The sequence below is a fragment of the Fistularia commersonii genome, chromosome 1 (assembly GCF_037954325.1).
Source record: "Fistularia commersonii isolate RoL2024-O1a breed Wild chromosome 1, RoL_Fcom_v1.0, whole genome shotgun sequence".
In the NCBI taxonomy this organism is placed as follows: domain Eukaryota; kingdom Metazoa; phylum Chordata; class Actinopteri; order Syngnathiformes; family Fistulariidae; genus Fistularia; species Fistularia commersonii.
The window spans coordinates 1,023,401-1,039,538 of NC_141284.1; the positions used below are offsets into that span (position 1 = coordinate 1,023,401).

The following is a 16,138-nucleotide window of genomic DNA, read 5'->3' on the forward strand; positions in this document are numbered from 1 at the left end:
CCTCATGTTGACCTGCAGGGGGTCAAAGGTCAGCGTCCTCTCATCCAATCGCGGTCCGAGTTGCTCGAGGCCTCTCGGCCAATCGGTGCCGGGTAACTTGGAATCCGGCGGCCAATGGGAGTCGCCGGCTTTGATAGATCTCAGCTTGAGGAGAGCGTGGTCTTCCTCAGACGTGCTGGGAAGGAGTGCGGAGAAGGTCGGCGACCAGAAGGTCCAGGGGAGAAGAAAAGGAGTCTGGCTTTTCTGAGCAGGATGAGGCTGAGCGGCAGGAAGGCGGCGGCAGCGGCGGCGGTGCTGGCCCTCGCGGAGAACATTGAGATGGACCTGTTCTCTCTGGAGGAAGCCTACCTAGTGAGCTCCACGGCGCCGTCGGAGGAGGAGATTGAGGAGTTCGGCTCCTGCCAGGTGAGTCCTCGCCGGCGAGCGTGAAGCGCCGAGAACTTTGCTAAGTTGGTTGTGAATCCCGTCTAGACCCACCTGGAGCACCCGCTGGTCCACGTGTCCACGCCGGACCCGGAGCCCGATCGATCCCCGATCCGGCACGGGAGCCCGGCGACCTCCCCTGAGGCCCCGCCCCCTGAGGCCCCGCCCCCCGAGGCCCCGCCTCCCACCTGCAGGCCGCGTCCCTCAGAGGCCGTGCAGGGAATCCAGCTGGAAATGGAGGTAGGAGGTGTGAGAAGGTCCACACCAGTCAAACATCTCCGTGGGTTCAGCTCCCCTCTTCCTCTCCGCAGGTGTTCCCCCTCCCGCAGAGCTCGGAGGCCCCGCCCACCTGCGTGACCCCGGTGACCTTCTTTATCTTTCTGCCACGTCAGCGGTCGACGTGTGATTCGGATCGCATCATTTCTCACACACACACACACACACACACACACACACACATGGCCTGAGTTCCTGCTAATCTTGTTTTTTAGGGGTCAGGGGTCACAACCCTGCTGACTGTGTTTTTTTGTTGGTTTTTTTTTTGCTGTTTTGATTGACAGGTTTCGTCTCCTGACGCCGGGCGGCGGCGGCGTTGGCGTTGGAGGCGACTGGAACCGGCGAGGACGGGGCTGGCGGTCCGAGACGTGGTGTGTTTGCCCCGCGGAGACTACCTGGCCCAGCTGGAGAGGTGACCCACGCTTCTTTTTTTTTTTTTTTTTTTTTTTTTCTCCCTTTATTTATACTTGTAAGACCACTGAGGTCTCCCTCATTTTCAGGGTCGACAAGTTTACAAACAAAGCAGAGCACAGCACGACAATAAAATGAGATCAAAAAATAAATAAGAAACAGGAGATAAACTAAAAACAGGTGAAAATGAGATTAAATTAAAGACAGTGCGGAAGCAGTAGATAAAACTCGAAACAAGTAAAAAATGAGATCAAATTAAAAAGTACAAGGGGGTGGATAGAACTAAAAACAAGTGGCAGTACAAATTAAAAAAACAGTAGATAAACTAAAAACAGGTGCAAATGTGATTGAATTAAAGACAGTACGGAAGCAGTAGATAAAACTCGAAACAAGTAGAAATGAGATCAGATTAAAAAGTACAAGGGCAGTGGATAAAACTAAAAACAAAGTGCAATTGGCAGTACATAGATTTTTAACTCTAATTTTAGGGTTTGTTGCAGAGTGTTCCATGTGTTGGGGGCATCGATAATGGGGGCATCCCATAATAGCGAGTTCGTCTTCCAGCGTGACCCGGCGTCTCCGCAGGCACGGCGTCCCCCGCGGCCGGGAGCGTGGCGGCCGGGAGCGCGGCGGCCCGCCGCCCATCGCCCGCGTCTCCGTGGACTACGGCTGGACGGCGGCGCAGGTGGAGAGTCGGCTGGCGGCGCTTTTTGCCGGACCGGCCGGACAGACGTTCTCCTTCACCTACTTGCAGGTCGGTGAAGGCATCACGACCCCGAGGACGTTCGCCCCGGCTTCACTGAGTGTGTGTGTGTGTGTGTGTGTGTGTTGTGCAGTGTTTGCAGGGCTCCCGGGTGCTGTTCGTCCCGGAGCCCCCCCCGGATGGTTGGACCGGCGAACAGGTCCTCAGGATCTCGTGTCACGGCGTGCTGTACATCCTCAGTAACCATGACGACTATCAGGTAACCCGCGGCGACGCCTCCGCCCGGGTTTTTATTCCACCTATTTTGGCGTTTTGATGGATTTCAAATCCCGCTTTAAAAGGTGGAACCTGAGCGGTCGCCAAGGGAGAAGACGCTGCAGAAGAAGAAGTGAGACTTGCTAATAACAATAATAATAATAATAATAATAATAATAACAATGAAAAATAATAGTAATTTATTTTATAAATTCATTATTATTATTTATCTTTAAATATGTATTAATAATTTAATAATAATTAATAATTCAATAATTTAATATTTAATTTAATGTTAATAATTTATAATAAATTAATAATTCATCTTTATTTATCTTATAATATGATCATAATGCAAATAAATGAATTTCTGGTATGGTAATAGTTATAGTGTTCATTTTCATCATCATCATTATCAATTTATAATAATAATAATAATAATAATAATATTGACGTTCCCTGTCTGTCCAGGAAGCAGTACCGCGTGAAGTTCAGCAGCCAGGGCCGCCACGACGGGCCGACTCGGCCGGGCGCCAGGATCCAACGGCGAGCCGAGAGGCCGCCGCCGCCGCCGCCGCCGCCAGAGGCGAGCCTGACTCCTCATACGGGGAACAAAAAAAAAAAAAAAAACATTGATGATTTATTTAAAAAAATAATCAAGATTTCACATGAAATAAGACAAACAGTAGAAAGGTCCAGTTTCTCCTGTGTGTGTGTGTGTGTGTGTGTTTGCAGGTCCCGTTGGACACGGACGCCATCTTGAAGCGATTCAAAAAAGGGAGGCGGAGCTTCTTCATCGCGGCGCCGGAGGAGGTGGAGGGACGTGAGGAGCCGCCCAGCGAGGTCTTCAGGTCTGGAGGTCCAGGTCCTCGGAGGTGGACTCGTCTCCGGCGTGACGACGTGACCTTTGACCCCTCCCTCCCACAGGCTGAAGCTGCTGGAGCTCCAGCAGAGCGCCGTCTTCGAGGGTCGTCCCGGGCGACTGCTTCTCACCTGCGACCTCCGCGCTCTGGAGGAGAGGAGGTACTACCAGGCGGGCGCTCTGATTGGCCGGTCGCTGCTCCACGGGGGTCCGGGGCCACGGTGTCTTCACCCAACCCTCTACCAGGTCTGGTGGACATCTCCTGTGTGTGTGTGTGTGTGTGTGTGTGTGTGTGTGTGTGTGTGTGTGTGTGTGTCAAGTCTCAGAGGTTGTTATCTTCTCACAGCTGATGTGTGGCCACAACGCCTCCCTGGAGGACTTCAGCTGGAGGGACGTTGGAGATGAAGAAGTGCAGCTCCGACTGCAGGAGGTCTCTCTCACACACACACACACACACACACACACACACACACACACACACACACACACACACGTGGTAGCATCTGCGCAGACGTGCACTGATCACAGCTCTCCTCCAGCTGCGCAGCTGCATGGATGCCACGCTGTTGTCTCCTGGTCTGCGTGACTGGATCTCCAGCTTTGGGATTCCTGGAGTCTCCACGGCGAGCTCTGAAGACCTGCCGTTCATCTACTCAAGCCTGGTCAAACACTACATCTACTACAGGTGACACACACACACACACACACACACCAATTGCTTCTACACTGACTTCCTGTCCTCTTCCATCCATAAACCTGGTCTTCTTCCAGACCTTCTGTCTGGCAGATCTTCACCATCCCACTGTCCATGTCCAAACCATGTCAGTCTGACTTATCTCCAGAACATTTCTTCTGACCTTCTGCTACCACTAGAGGGCAGCAGAAGGTCCTGGGGTTCATCTCAGGTGCTGCAGGAGCGGGCGTCTCTTAAATCCCTGTTTTTTTGAATGGAGTTTGGTTGGCAACCACGGTTTTGAATCCTCCAAACATCTCCGCGAGCTGAAGGTGGCTCTTTGTCCTCCAGGCCGGCCGCCATGATCTCCCAGTTCTCCGAGGGCCTGAACGCGTGCGGCGGCTTGTGGGACGCCGTCCGGTCCCATTGGGAGGCGTTCGCGCCGGTGATGACGTGCGCGCGGCGGCCGTTAACCCTGGACGCTTTCCGCCGGCTCTTCGCCGTCCGCTACAGCCAATCAGGCGGCCCGCTGAGGGCGGCGGAGGAGACCACCATCAGACGCTGGGAGGAACTCCTCGCCACCATCGGCGGTGAGTGTCGGCGTCGGCGTCCTCCTGTTCCGATTGGCTCTCGCCCGAACCGTCCCTTCCTGCTTCCATCCAGACCAGAGGGCCGGCTTCTCCTTGGAGGACCTTCTCGCCTTCATCACGGGGAGCGAGCGGCCTCCTCCCCTCGGGTTCCCCTCGACCATCTCGCTGCGCTTCTACTCCCAGGTCGGTGTCGGCTACAAAATGTCTCGCTGATGGAAGAGGTCGCGTGAAGGTCGTTGTCGTTCCAGGACGCCATCGGGTCGCGCCCGCGTCTTCCCCACGCCTCCGCCGCCGCCCTGGAGCTCTTCCTGCCGCGGGGCGGCGACGACCTCGCGGCTCTGCTGGACACGGCCGTGCACGAGGCCCTGGGATCCACGTGCACGAGCCAGCTGAGCGGCGCGTCCTGCTGAAGGTTATTTCCCACCAGATGCTAAACAATGAGAAGAATGTCGCCAACCGTTGGTTTCTGGCTTTGGAGATTCTGATGGGGCGGTTTGGCGTGTGTGTGCGTGTGTGTGTGTGTGTGTGTGTGTGTGTGTGTGTGTGTGTGTGTGTGTGTGTGTGTAACGTCTTGGTAAGGTTTAGCCGTTAGTGAGCAGCGATACAAAGTTGTTGGACAGGAGAATAAGTGAAACACCAGCTCAGATAGTTTCCATATTCAACATTTCCCTTCAATCGTGTGTCGGTCAAATGTTTTTTTTTTTTTCCAGCTGTGTTTTTCTTTGTTTTGTAATCATGAATTTGGTTTGTGATTAAAGTGTGTTTTTAGAATGTATAGTTTATTAAATAATGGGAAAAATATATACATTTATATATATAAACAAACAGACAGCTTGAGTGGATGTTTGTCTTCTGTGTAGCACAAAAATGACAATAATTTTAAAAATATTAATTCAAAATAAAAATGAATTGAAAAAAAAAAATTCATTTATGTACTATCTGCACTGCTTTTCCTACGGTGAGGGTCAGGGGGTGCCGGGGCCTATCCCGGCTGTGATTGGTCCAGAATTCATCCTGGACCAATCACAGGGCCTCTTGTAGAGACATCCAACCATTCACCCTCTCATTCATTCTTAACCTAAACATTTCCACAACGACACACACACTCACACACACACATTCCCTTAGCTGAGACGTAGCGCCAGGAGGTGGATTCTAGAAAAATACAGCATCTTTTAAATCCAAGCGAGCGTCAGGATGGTCAACGTGCTTCTCCGTCCACCCGTTCCAGAAGATATAAATAGAGAAGGACATGTCGTACGCCGTGGCCGCCGGCCCGGCAGATTGTTTTAAACGCGATACTCAATCACTTGGTGATGTGCCAAAGGGCTCGTATTTCCTTGTCCACAACAGGAAGAGAAAACCAGGGTAAACCCTGGCACCTGATCACTGGTCTTACCGGCACAGAAACTGCACTGGTGGCTCTGTGGGCGATCAGGTTTCACTTCTGCATTGTGCATGTTTGTTGAGTCATTTTCCTCTCTTTCTTCGTTAGGTGAGGTCCAAACTGCATCTCCAGGCATGTCCGAGGTTTAGAAAAAAAGACTCGTGATCTGGCGAGATATCAAGTGTTCCTTTAAAACTGTTCTCGCCACAGCGGGAAAGGGTAGCAGAAGCAGCGGGATGGTGTCATGCCAAGGACGAGTTCTGCAGATGCAGTATTCTCACGGGAATGTTAACAGAGGTCAGAAGGAGTGCCTTTGGGGATCTTGAAAAAACATACGACAGGGTGCTGAGAGAGGAGCCGAAGTTGTATGAGGAAGTCCGGAGTGGCAAAGAAGTGGCGCAGGACATGTATGCAAGCTGTGAGAGTGGAGAGGTGTGAAGGAGGTGTGACAGAGGAGTTGAAAGCGGAGGTAGGGCCAGATCAGGGGTCAACTCTGAGGCCCTTCTGGTTTGAAGAGGTGATGGACGGGCTGACAGATGACCTTGGACTAGGATCTCTGTGGACTGCGATGTTATCAGGTGGCTCCCCCGCCAAAATCTAATTGGGGACCTTCTTGCCGTGAAGCGGAGGCGCTAGCCACTCACCATCACGCTGCTAGGCTACACTCTCTACATATAAATGTATGTTAGGGGTGGCTCAGTCGGTAGAGCAGGTGTCTTAGTGAAGGATTATTGGGGAAAAGCAAAGACGTGATGACTCGACAAACCATCAGCTCTCTGATGCAGGAAACACAACGCAAGATTCGCAAAACAGCAAGGTTGTCCACCCACTTCCCTGGACTAGGGTTTGACTTGTTGGATTCTTGTGACAGTGACGCCTCGGACCACATCGCTCAAGGTGTTCTCCTTGAAAAACTGAACAAGGAGCAAACATTCAGATCTCAAAGACGGATGTCTAAGTGGACCTTATTTGAAGGTCAGGAACTATCCTCTGGTTGTAACTACAAGGTGTTTACATACCTCTTTGATGAGCTCAGTGAGGGTCTGGTTGGTGACCACGCTGCTGGTCGTGATCCTCATTTGGAGGTGCGCCAGTGCCAACAGGGCTACGGGGAGCAACACATTTACACATTGTAAATCTTCCTCAGAAGACCTGTGCTAGTGGACCGAGAAGGAGCGAGCAGGACGAAGGAAGCGTCAAAGGAACGATCCACCTACTTTGGGACGTCGTCCCGCTTGTTATAATGGCCTCGGTTGTGTTGGCAGCGCTCGTCATCATCGGTGTCTTGCTGGTGATGGACGCCGTCGTACCGGTGATTAGAGCTGGGGTTGGTGTTGTCAAGGTGACCCCGAGTGTGGTCCATGTGGTTTGGCCTGTGGTTGGTGGCTGCTCGGGGGTCGGTGTAGTGAACGTTTGTGTCGGGGCGGAATGCGAAGTTGCTGTTGTACTTTGGGATGTGAAAGTTGGCGGCGAGGTTGTGACATCTGGAGAAGTTCCAGCTGTCGTGGTTTCTAGAGGAGTCGTGGTAGAGCTGTGTGTCCTGCCCGTTGGGGACGTTGGGCTTGCGATGCTCGTGACATGTGAGGTCATTGTCGTTGTGTCCGTGATCTCTTCGGTTCCCGGAAGGGCTGAAGTTATCGACGAAGCATCCGTAAATTGGCTCGAGCTGGACCTTGTTGTGTGAGGAGCAGTTGCGATATGAGTCGAGAAGACTTCGAATGTAGTGCCGACTGTTGTGTCTGGAGCTGAGGTTGTTATGATTCCACTCCCATCTTCATCCGTGGAGGCTGCGGGTGTTCGTGCTAGAGACGTTGCTGCGTTTGCAGACGATCCAGCGGTAGACGTAGTTGACAAGTGGCCATTTCTGAAGGTCGTCATTGTGACGGCGCTACTTGACAATGATAAAACTGGAGATGGAGTCATGCTTCCGGAGGATGTTGCTGCTGGAGCCAGAGTTGTGGGGTTTGGAACAGTATGTAGGATAGTTGGAGTCATAGATGGAGTTGATAAAGTGGCAGGTGTGGTTGTTTCATCATTTGTGGTAGCTGGAGGTGGCGCCCCTGTACTTGAACCCCCATTTGGAATCTCCGAAGCCACCGTTGAAGCTCCTGAATTATATGTGATCAGCCGAGCAGCTGACGAAGTCAAATCCCCGGTCAGTGCAGTTGACCCAGCACCTGTGCTGACTGAACCACGGGGGATTGTTTCAGGAGTGCTTGTTGTGTCGGAGTTGATACTCCTGGTGGTTGAACCTGCTTCTGTGAGCGAATCGCCCGGGACGACTGGCGCTGGTGTAGTTGAATCAGTACTCTTGGTAGTTGGACTCAAACCTGAGTTGATTGAACCACTGGGTGTGGTCTGAGTCACGGTTGCTGTTGCTGAATCCACATCCGTGGTCTGGGAACTCATAGCTGTGTGGACCTGGCCACTCGTCATGGTCGGAGTAAGGGTGGGTGTAGCTGGGTCAGTACCGGCAGCAGGGGAAATGTGGCTGGAACCACTGGAGTCAGTTGGAGGCAAGTTATCCTCGGTGTTGGAGACGGCACTGAAGTCAGTGGGTGTAGCTGAGTTAGTATCGGGGGTATGGGAGACCACGCTGACGCTGGTTGGACCTACAGGGCCAGTCAGTGTAGCATCTGATGGAGTCAAGTTGCGGTCAGTAACGAAGCTGATGGAACCGCCGGTGACAGCTGGTGTAGCGTCCCTGGTAGCTGAATTAGTATCCGTTGTGTCTGCAACAACATTGACATCAGTAGAGCCACCAGAGGCAGTTGGCGTAGCATCAGGTGTAGCTGGGTTGGTATCTGTGGTCTCTGCGACAACGTTGACATCAGTGGAAACACCAGAGACAGTTGGTGTAGCGTCAGGTGTAGCTGAGGTCATATCCGTTGTATCTGCAACAACATTGACATCAGTAGAGCCACCAGAGGCAGTTGGTGTAGCATCAGGTGTAGCTGGGTTGGTATCTATTGGCTCTGTAACAAGGTTGACATCAGTGGAATCACCAGAGACAGTTGGTGTAGCATCAGGTGTAGCTGAGTTGGTATCTGTGGTCTCTGCAACAACGTTGACATCAATGGAACTGCCAGAGACAGTTGGTATAGCATCAGGTGTAGCTGAGGTCATATCCGTTGTGTCTGCAACAACATTGACATCAGTAGAGCCACCAGAGGCAGTTGGCGTAGCATCAGGTGTAGCTGGGTTGGTATCTGTGGTCTCTGCAACAACATTGACATCAGTGGAACCACCAGAGACAGTTGGTGCGACGTCGGGTGTGGCTGAATTAGTATCAGTTGTGTCTGCAACATCATTGACGTCAGTGGAGCCACCAGAAGCAGTTGGTGCAGCATCAGGTGTAGCTGAGTTGGTATCGGTGGTCTCTGCAACAACATTGACGTCAGTGGAGCCACCAGAGACAGTTGGTGCAGCATCGGGTGTAGCTAAGTTGGTATCTGTTGTCTCCACAACGACATTGACATCAGTAGAGCCACCAGAAGCAGTTGGTGTAGCATCAGGTGTAGCTGGGTTGGTATCTATTGGCTCTGTAACAAGGTTGACATCAGTGGAAACACCAGAGACAGTTGGTGTAGCGTCAGGTGTAGCTGAGTTGGTATCCATTGTGTCTGCAACAACATTGACATCAGTGGAACTGCCAGAGACAGTTGGTGCGGCTTCAGGTGTAGCTGAGTTGGTATCGGTGGTCTCTGCAACAACATTGACGTCAGTGGAGCCACCAGAGGCAGTTGGTGCAGCATCAGGTGTAGCTGAGTTGGTATCTGTTGTCTCCACAACGACATTGACATCAGTGGAACCACCAGAGGCAGTAGGTGCGACGTTGGGTGTAGCTGAATTAGTATCAGTTGTGTCTGCAACATCATTGACGTCAGTAGAGCCACCAGAAGCAGTTGGTGTAGCATCAGGTGTAGCTAGGTTGGTATCCGTTGTCTCTGCAACAACGTTGATATCAACGGAGCCACCAGAGGCAGTTGGTGTAGTATCAGGTGTAGCCAAGTTATCGTCATCGGTGTTTGAGGCAACATTGACGTCGGTTGGAGTGGCAGTGGGGGAAGTTGAATTGGAGACAAAGGCGGGGTCGATGGGATCTGTCCATACACTTGGATTCATTTCCGTCGTCGAACCTTTAAAAACAGATTGAATTCATGTTAGCTCCCGCACCACTGTAGTACTGTCGGGCTGTCATACCACAGTTTTGTAGTACTGCGGTCTTGCAGTACCTCAGTATCGGGTCGGGGTCAGGGATGTAATACATGCACTCCGTATACAAATCAGCATTGTCATGCCATGGTAACCTTTTCAATTTAGCATACAAAGGAAATGTGAACTGGATGCGAAGCAGCTACGTCCAGTTAAATGCTACGGTTACAACCGCCTTGTCACGGTATTACTGGCTAATACTATGGTTCAACCAGCTTGTAAAGTTAAGAACTAGTTAATGCTACCGTATAATGACCGTGTCTGTTCTTGTTATAACCACCTTGTGAAGCCGTAACTGATTAATGCTACCGTTATATATCATAACAACCTTGTCAAGTTATGGTTGGTTAATGCTACAATTTTCAACGACCACCTTTGTACCACGGTTATAACACACTCACAGTTACTTCCCTTCCGACCCGGTCAAGTAAAGCAGTGACCTGTCGCCTCGGCCATGAATAAAATTCCTTATCATCTCAGAACGGGCAAGACCTGGGACGTCCCAGGACCGGCCGATGGTTACCTTGTCCAGAAGATGCATGGAAACACCAGGCCAACACCACCCAGCAGAGGACCCGTCCCTCCATTGCGACGGCGGCGTGGACGATGCCCGTCAGCCTCTGCCTCCTCGCCGTATCCCCGGCCCGACGCCGTCCGGGAGTGGCTCCGCCCCCCCCCGGCCCTCCTCCCTATTCCCTCGCCACCATCGCCCATAACCTGAAAAACCAGGTGACAATCACAGCCTATTGTTTGCACAATACGGGCTGGAAGGAATACAAAATAAACACCCCGTCCAGCTTGGCGGAGCTCATCTGACTCCACGGCCTTGAAGGCATCAGGAACCAAACGGGGGGGTTCATCACCTGCTGGGCACGGAGGATTAAACAGGGACATTTTCTTCTGCAACGGTCCAGTTGTTTTTATGACTTTATGCCCGGGGACGTGGCGTTCTCTTTTTTTTTTTTTTTTTTTTTTTTTTTTTAATTCGTCTTTCTTGAGACAGGCCTAGAAATTCAACCGGCCTCATTAACATTTAGAAAGGGCAGATAACACAGAACTCTGGAACAGGAATGTCACACACCTGATGTGGTTTAACATGCACGGGGTTTCAATGAGTCAGCGCAGATACCAATAAAAAAAACGACATCTAGACCAGCTTTGCTACAGTCCAGAACCAATTTCATCCCAGAAGATGTCTGTGGAGGTTCTCAGTCGTCCAGGTCATGGGGAATTCTTGTTGAAATCTAATTTTTTCACTCATCATCCCAGCACTGAAGAACTCAAATCCAGTTTCCACGCCAAGAAGGTTTGGACAGAAGAAGAGGAAGACGACATGGATGACATGGAGGCGGAAGCTGCCGCAGCCTTCATGGTATCATAACATGGACTATCTTCTCCCTGCGCTCCTTCACCATGTGAAGAACCCTGTTAGCTGCTAGCTAATTTTATCTGCCAAAATGTAGATGTCGTATGTAGCAGCCCAGAAGAGCTCGGACCTCTTTGTCGCTCCGTCGTGTCCCGAGAAAACAGTTGACCTGTGATCGCGATCATTTTTAAAAATGTCGCTCCGCAGTCCACCAATCACCGAGTTCCTATGAAACCATAAAAAAATCCTGCCTCAGAGAAGGAGCTAAAGTGGTTCTAGGAGCTGCAGTCCCTGAGTTCCCCAGCTGTCTGAATGCACCAAGAAACTGCCTCACTCCTGAAACCCCGCCAGGAACCGCAAAAAGTTCCTCCATTGCCAAAGGGCCTTTGGCACCACGGCGTGAATGTTTAACCAGCGCTGGAAGCATTTGGGCAGAACCTTCAGGAAGGTAAACATACAAATCAAAGTCTTGGATTCCGGTAAAGCTGAATTTGATACAAGGAAACCGTCGCCCTCTATCCAAACAGGCGTGCCTGCTGAAATCTGATATGAATTCAAACACTCCTGTGGCTCCATTCTGTTGCACTTATTGATGTAACACATGTACGCCAGGTCACTTCTCCGCCGCTTTCATTGCAGCGGTGGCTCGCTTGATAGAGCCTCCCCGTCTGCATGCCGTCGTGCCCGTGGGCAAGACAACCACAACCATGGTTGCCCCCCGACCGGCTTGGTAGCGCCCTGCGTAGCAGCGCTGCTACCACCAGGGAGTTAACAAATGTGCGAGTGAATTTGAGCCCAAAGAAGTCCAAGCTCTTCTGGCCTGCTCCGCCTCAGAGGGGTTTCCAGGGCTTGTAGAGGAACATCTACAATGCAGCCTCAGGGCGGCACTGGCCCGTGTCTCTCCAAGCCTGCCTTGGGGGGTTCACGGAGCAGTGTCTCCCTGTGCCGGTCCCAAGCCCGGATAAATGCAGAGGGTTGCGTCAGGAAGGGCATCCGGCGTAAAACTTTTGCCAAAACCAAATATGCGAGACAACCAAAACTATACCATACCGGATCGGTTGCGGACCGGGTTAACAACGACCGCCATTGGTACTGATGACCTACAGGGTACTAATGGAAATTGGGCTACTGTGGGTGGAAGAACAAGAAGAAGAAGAAAAGGAGGAGTGCGTGTTCGGAAGCAGAGAGAGAGGAGGAAGGGAAAGAGTCTGGGACTGAGAGGAGGGACTTTGAATGTTGGGACTATGACAGGAAAAGGTAGAGAGTTGGTGGACATGATACAGAGAAGGAAGGTGGATATACTGTGTGTCCAGGAGACCAGGTGGAAAGGTAGTAAGGCTAGAAGCTTAGGAGCAGGCTTTAAGTTGTACTATTATGGTACTGACAAGAAGAGAAATGGAGTAGGAGTTATCTTGAAGGAGGAGTTTGTTAGGAACGTCCTAGAGGTGAAAAGAAGGTCGGATAGACTTATGAGTCTGAAACTGGAAATCGAAGGTGTGATGCTCAATGTTGTTAGTGGCTATGCCCCGCAGGTGGGATGTGAATCTGAAGAGAAGGAGAAGTTCTGGAATGAGTTAGATGAAGTGATGCAGAATATTCCCAGAAATGAGAGAGTGGTCATTGGTGCAGACTTCAATGGACATGTTGGTGAAGGCAATAGAGGGGATGAAGAAGTGATGGGCAGATTTGGTATCCAGGATAGGAATGCCGAGGGACAGAGGGTGGTAGATTTTGCAAAAAGGATGGAAATGGCTGTAGTGAACACCTTTTTCCAGAAAAAACAGGAACATCGGGTAACTTATAAGAGCGGAGGTAGGAGCACACAGGTAGACTACATCTTGTATAGACAAGGTAACCTGAAAGAGATCAGTGACTGCAAAGTAGTTGTAGGTGAGAGTGTAGCCAGACAGCATAGGATGGTGGTTTGTAGGATGACTCTGGTGACAAGGAAGATGAAGAGGACAAAGGCAGCGCAGAGGACAAAATGGTGGAAGCTGAAAAGGGAGGAGTGTTGCATGGTTTTCAGGGAGGAGTTGGGAAAGGGTCTGGGTGGTCAGGGAGAGCTTCCAGATGATTGGACAACAACAGCTAGTGTTATCAGGGAGACAGGTAGAAGAGTACTTGGTGTGTCATCTGGAAGGAAAGTAGATAAGGAGACTTGGTGATGGAATGAGGAAGTGCAGGAGAACAGAGAAAGCGGTTAGCGAAGAAGAAGTGGGATACTGAGAGGACTGAAGAGAACAGACAGGAGTTCAGGGAGGTGCGGCGAAAGGTAAAGATAGAGGTAGCAAAGGCAAAACAAAGGGCTTATGATGACTTGTATGCTCGGTTGGATAGTGAGGAGGGTGAGAATGAGCTATACAGGTTGGTGAAATAGAGAGATAAAGATGGAAAGGATGTACAACAGGTCCAGGTGATAAAGGACAGAGAGGGAAATGTATTGACAGATGCTAGAAGAGTGATGGGAAGATGGAAAGAGTACTTTGAAGAGCTGATGAATGTGGAAAATGAAAGAGAGGCAAGGGTAGAAGAGGTGATTATCGTAGACCACAAAGTAGCAAAAATTAGTAAAAGTGAAGTGAGGAAGGCATTGAAGAGGATGAAGAGTGGAAAAGCAGTTGGTCCTGATGATATACCTGTGGAGGTGTGGAAGTGTCTAGGAGAGGCAGCGGTAGATTTTCTGACTAGATTATTCAACAGGATCTTAGAGAGTGAGAAGATGCCTGAAGAATGGAGACAAAGTGTGATGGTGCCTATTTTTAAGAATAAAGGGGATGTGCAGAATTGTGGCAACTACAGAGGGATAAAGTTGATAAGCCATACAATGAAGTTATGGGAGAGAGTAGTGGAAACTAGACTGAGAGCAGAAGTCAGCATTTGTGAACAGCAGTATGGCTTCATGCCGAGGAAGAGTACTACAGATGCAGTATTTGCGTTGAGAATGCTAATAGAAAAGTACAGAGAAGGCCAGAGGGAGTTGCATTGCGTTTTTGTAGACCTAGAAAAAGCATATGACAGGGTGCCAAGAGAGGAACTCTGGTATTGTATGAGGAAGTCTGGAGTGGCAGAGAAGTATGCTAGACTGGTGCAGGACATGTATGCTAGCTGTGAGACACTGGTACAGTGTGCTGTAGGAGTAACCGAGAAGTTCAAGGTGGAGGTGGGACTCCATCAGGGATCAGCTCTGAGACCCTTCTTGTTCGCAATGGTGATGGATAGGCTGACGGATGAGGTTAGACAGGAATCCCCATGGACCATGATGTTTGCGGATGACATTGTGATCTGTAGTGAGAGCAGAAAACAGGTAGAGGAAAATCTAGAGAGGTGGAGGTATGCTCTGGAAAGGAGAGGAATGAAAGTTAGTCGCAGCAAGACAGAATATATGTGTGTGAATGAGAGGAACTCGGGTGGAGCGGTGAGGCTACAGGGAGTGGAGATCAAGAAGCTGGAGGATTTCAGGTACTTAGGGTCAACAGTCCAGAGCAACGGAGAGTGCAGAAAAGAGGTGAAGAGACGGGTCCAAGCAGGTTGGAATGGCTGGAGAAAAGTGTCAGGGGTACTATGTGATAGAAGACTATCGGCCAGAATAAAAGGAAAGGTGTACAAGACAGTGGTGAGACCAGCGATGATGTTTGGACTAGAAACTGTTCCAATGACCAAAAGACAGCTGGCAGAACTAGAGGTTGCAGAGATGAAGATGTTGAGGTTCTCTTTGGGAGTGACCAGGATGGAGAGGATCAGGAATGAGTCTATCAGAGGGACGGCACATGTTCGATGTTTTGGAGAGAAGGTCAGAGAAGCCAGACTGAGATGGTTGGGTCATGTACAGAGAAGAGATAGTGAATATATTGGTAGACGGATGCTGGAATTGGAGCTGCCAGGCAAGAGGTCTCGAGGAAGACCAAAGAGAAGATTTATGGACGTCGTGAGAGAGGATATGAAGGTAGCTGGTGTGAGAGAGGAAGATACAGAGAATAGGGTTAGATGGAGAAAGTTGACTCGCTGTGGCGACCCCTAACGGGAAAAGCCGAAAGAAGAAGAAGAAGTAGAGGAACATCTACATTTTGGGCTAGAAGTGTGAAGTTAGCTAACGGCTAACGGGATTCTTCACACGGCGAAGCATCTAAACCAGGTGCACGATCTACCGGTCGATCGCAAAGGTAGTGTGTGTAGATTGCATGGCATTAAAACGTAGACGTCAGCCTATCATCCTCACTATGAAATCTGTCACTTGACTGACAGTCGGTCAGTGCAATCTGACCTTTTCTGACACCGGCGTCACTGCGCATGTGCACATAATGGCGTATTCTAGCGAGTTAGCCTCCAATTTATGTCTTCTAAATGTGTGGGTTATAAAAATAAGTGGTGGAGCTGGACCAAGTAAAAAGACTAAAATGTATCACTTCCACACGGAATGGGAGGTGGACTTTTTTTTGGACCATGTCATTTTCAAAGTGTGCTTGCCTCATCTACCGGTCTGCGATTGCTATCCCGAAAAAGAGAAATGTGGAGCGGCATTTTCAGATCGATCATAAAAACTACAGCACTGACTTCCCTCCGAAAAGTGAGCCGAGAGGGAGAAAGGTGAAAGAACCAAAATCCCAGCTGTCAGAACAGCAGTCACTTTTCTCGCAGCTAACTTCAACTATGCTGCTGACTCCATTCCAGTCATCAGAATAAGGTATTTACTAAAAAAGTACTCTGTTGTTGTGTGCCATAAGGGTTCATGCAGCTATGCAAGATCCACAAAGATTTATTGTGTTAAGCATTCTCAGTAGATATATAAATAAATACATATTCAGCATTTTTAGTGAATCATTTTCACACAGTCATTTGAAAAGTAGCTCACAAGGTGAAAAAGTGTGACAGCCCTGATCTAAACTAATCTCTGCTCACATCCAGGGCGGAACTATTTGCAAAAGCGGAACTTGTTTCACACGGTCGTTTTTAAATGTAACACTCCTGCGCATGCGCAGA

General features: G+C 50.1%; 2 protein-coding genes across 2 annotated transcripts; both read left to right on the top strand.

Annotated features, from left to right (window-relative positions):
* Nucleotides 1-657: 657 nt before the first annotated feature.
* On the top strand, nt 658-2,846 carry LOC147237001 (uncharacterized). The gene is made up of 7 exons (XM_086164162.1): nt 658-663; nt 735-785; nt 984-1,111; nt 1,696-1,864; nt 1,947-2,072; nt 2,155-2,201; nt 2,540-2,846. Exons 1-7 carry the CDS (start codon nt 658-660, stop codon nt 2,829-2,831), a joined length of 819 nt encoding a protein of 272 aa, XP_086020288.1. The 3' UTR covers nt 2,832-2,846.
* Nucleotides 2,847-3,042: 196 nt separating this feature from the next.
* Nucleotides 3,043-5,822, top strand: LOC147237002 (G2/M phase-specific E3 ubiquitin-protein ligase-like). The gene is made up of 6 exons (XM_086174489.1): nt 3,043-3,176; nt 3,277-3,360; nt 3,470-3,615; nt 3,955-4,193; nt 4,267-4,376; nt 4,442-5,822. The coding sequence occupies exons 2-6, from the start codon at nt 3,280-3,282 to the stop codon at nt 4,601-4,603; spliced, it is 738 nt and encodes a 245-aa protein (XP_086030615.1). The 5' UTR covers nt 3,043-3,176; nt 3,277-3,279; the 3' UTR covers nt 4,604-5,822.
* Nucleotides 5,823-16,138: the final 10,316 nt, after the last annotated feature.

What these genes read in the sequence shown, in the direction of transcription:
- LOC147237001 (XM_086164162.1), top strand. An exon ending in TCTCCTTCACCTACTTGCAG is followed by an intron (nt 1,865 to 1,946) that starts GTCGGTGAAGGC and finishes TGTGTTGTGCAG; the next exon opens with TGTTTGCAGGGCTCCCGGGT. An exon ending in AAGACGCTGCAGAAGAAGAA is followed by an intron (nt 2,202 to 2,539) that starts GTGAGACTTGCT and finishes CTGTCTGTCCAG; the next exon opens with GAAGCAGTACCGCGTGAAGT.
- LOC147237002 (XM_086174489.1), top strand. Translation starts at nt 3,280, where the DNA reads ATGTGTGGCCACAACGCCTCCCTGGAGGACTTCAGCTGGAGGGACGTT. An exon ending in TGCAGCTCCGACTGCAGGAG is followed by an intron (nt 3,361 to 3,469) that starts GTCTCTCTCACA and finishes GCTCTCCTCCAG; the next exon opens with CTGCGCAGCTGCATGGATGC. An exon ending in AAACACTACATCTACTACAG is followed by an intron (nt 3,616 to 3,954) that starts GTGACACACACA and finishes TTTGTCCTCCAG; the next exon opens with GCCGGCCGCCATGATCTCCC.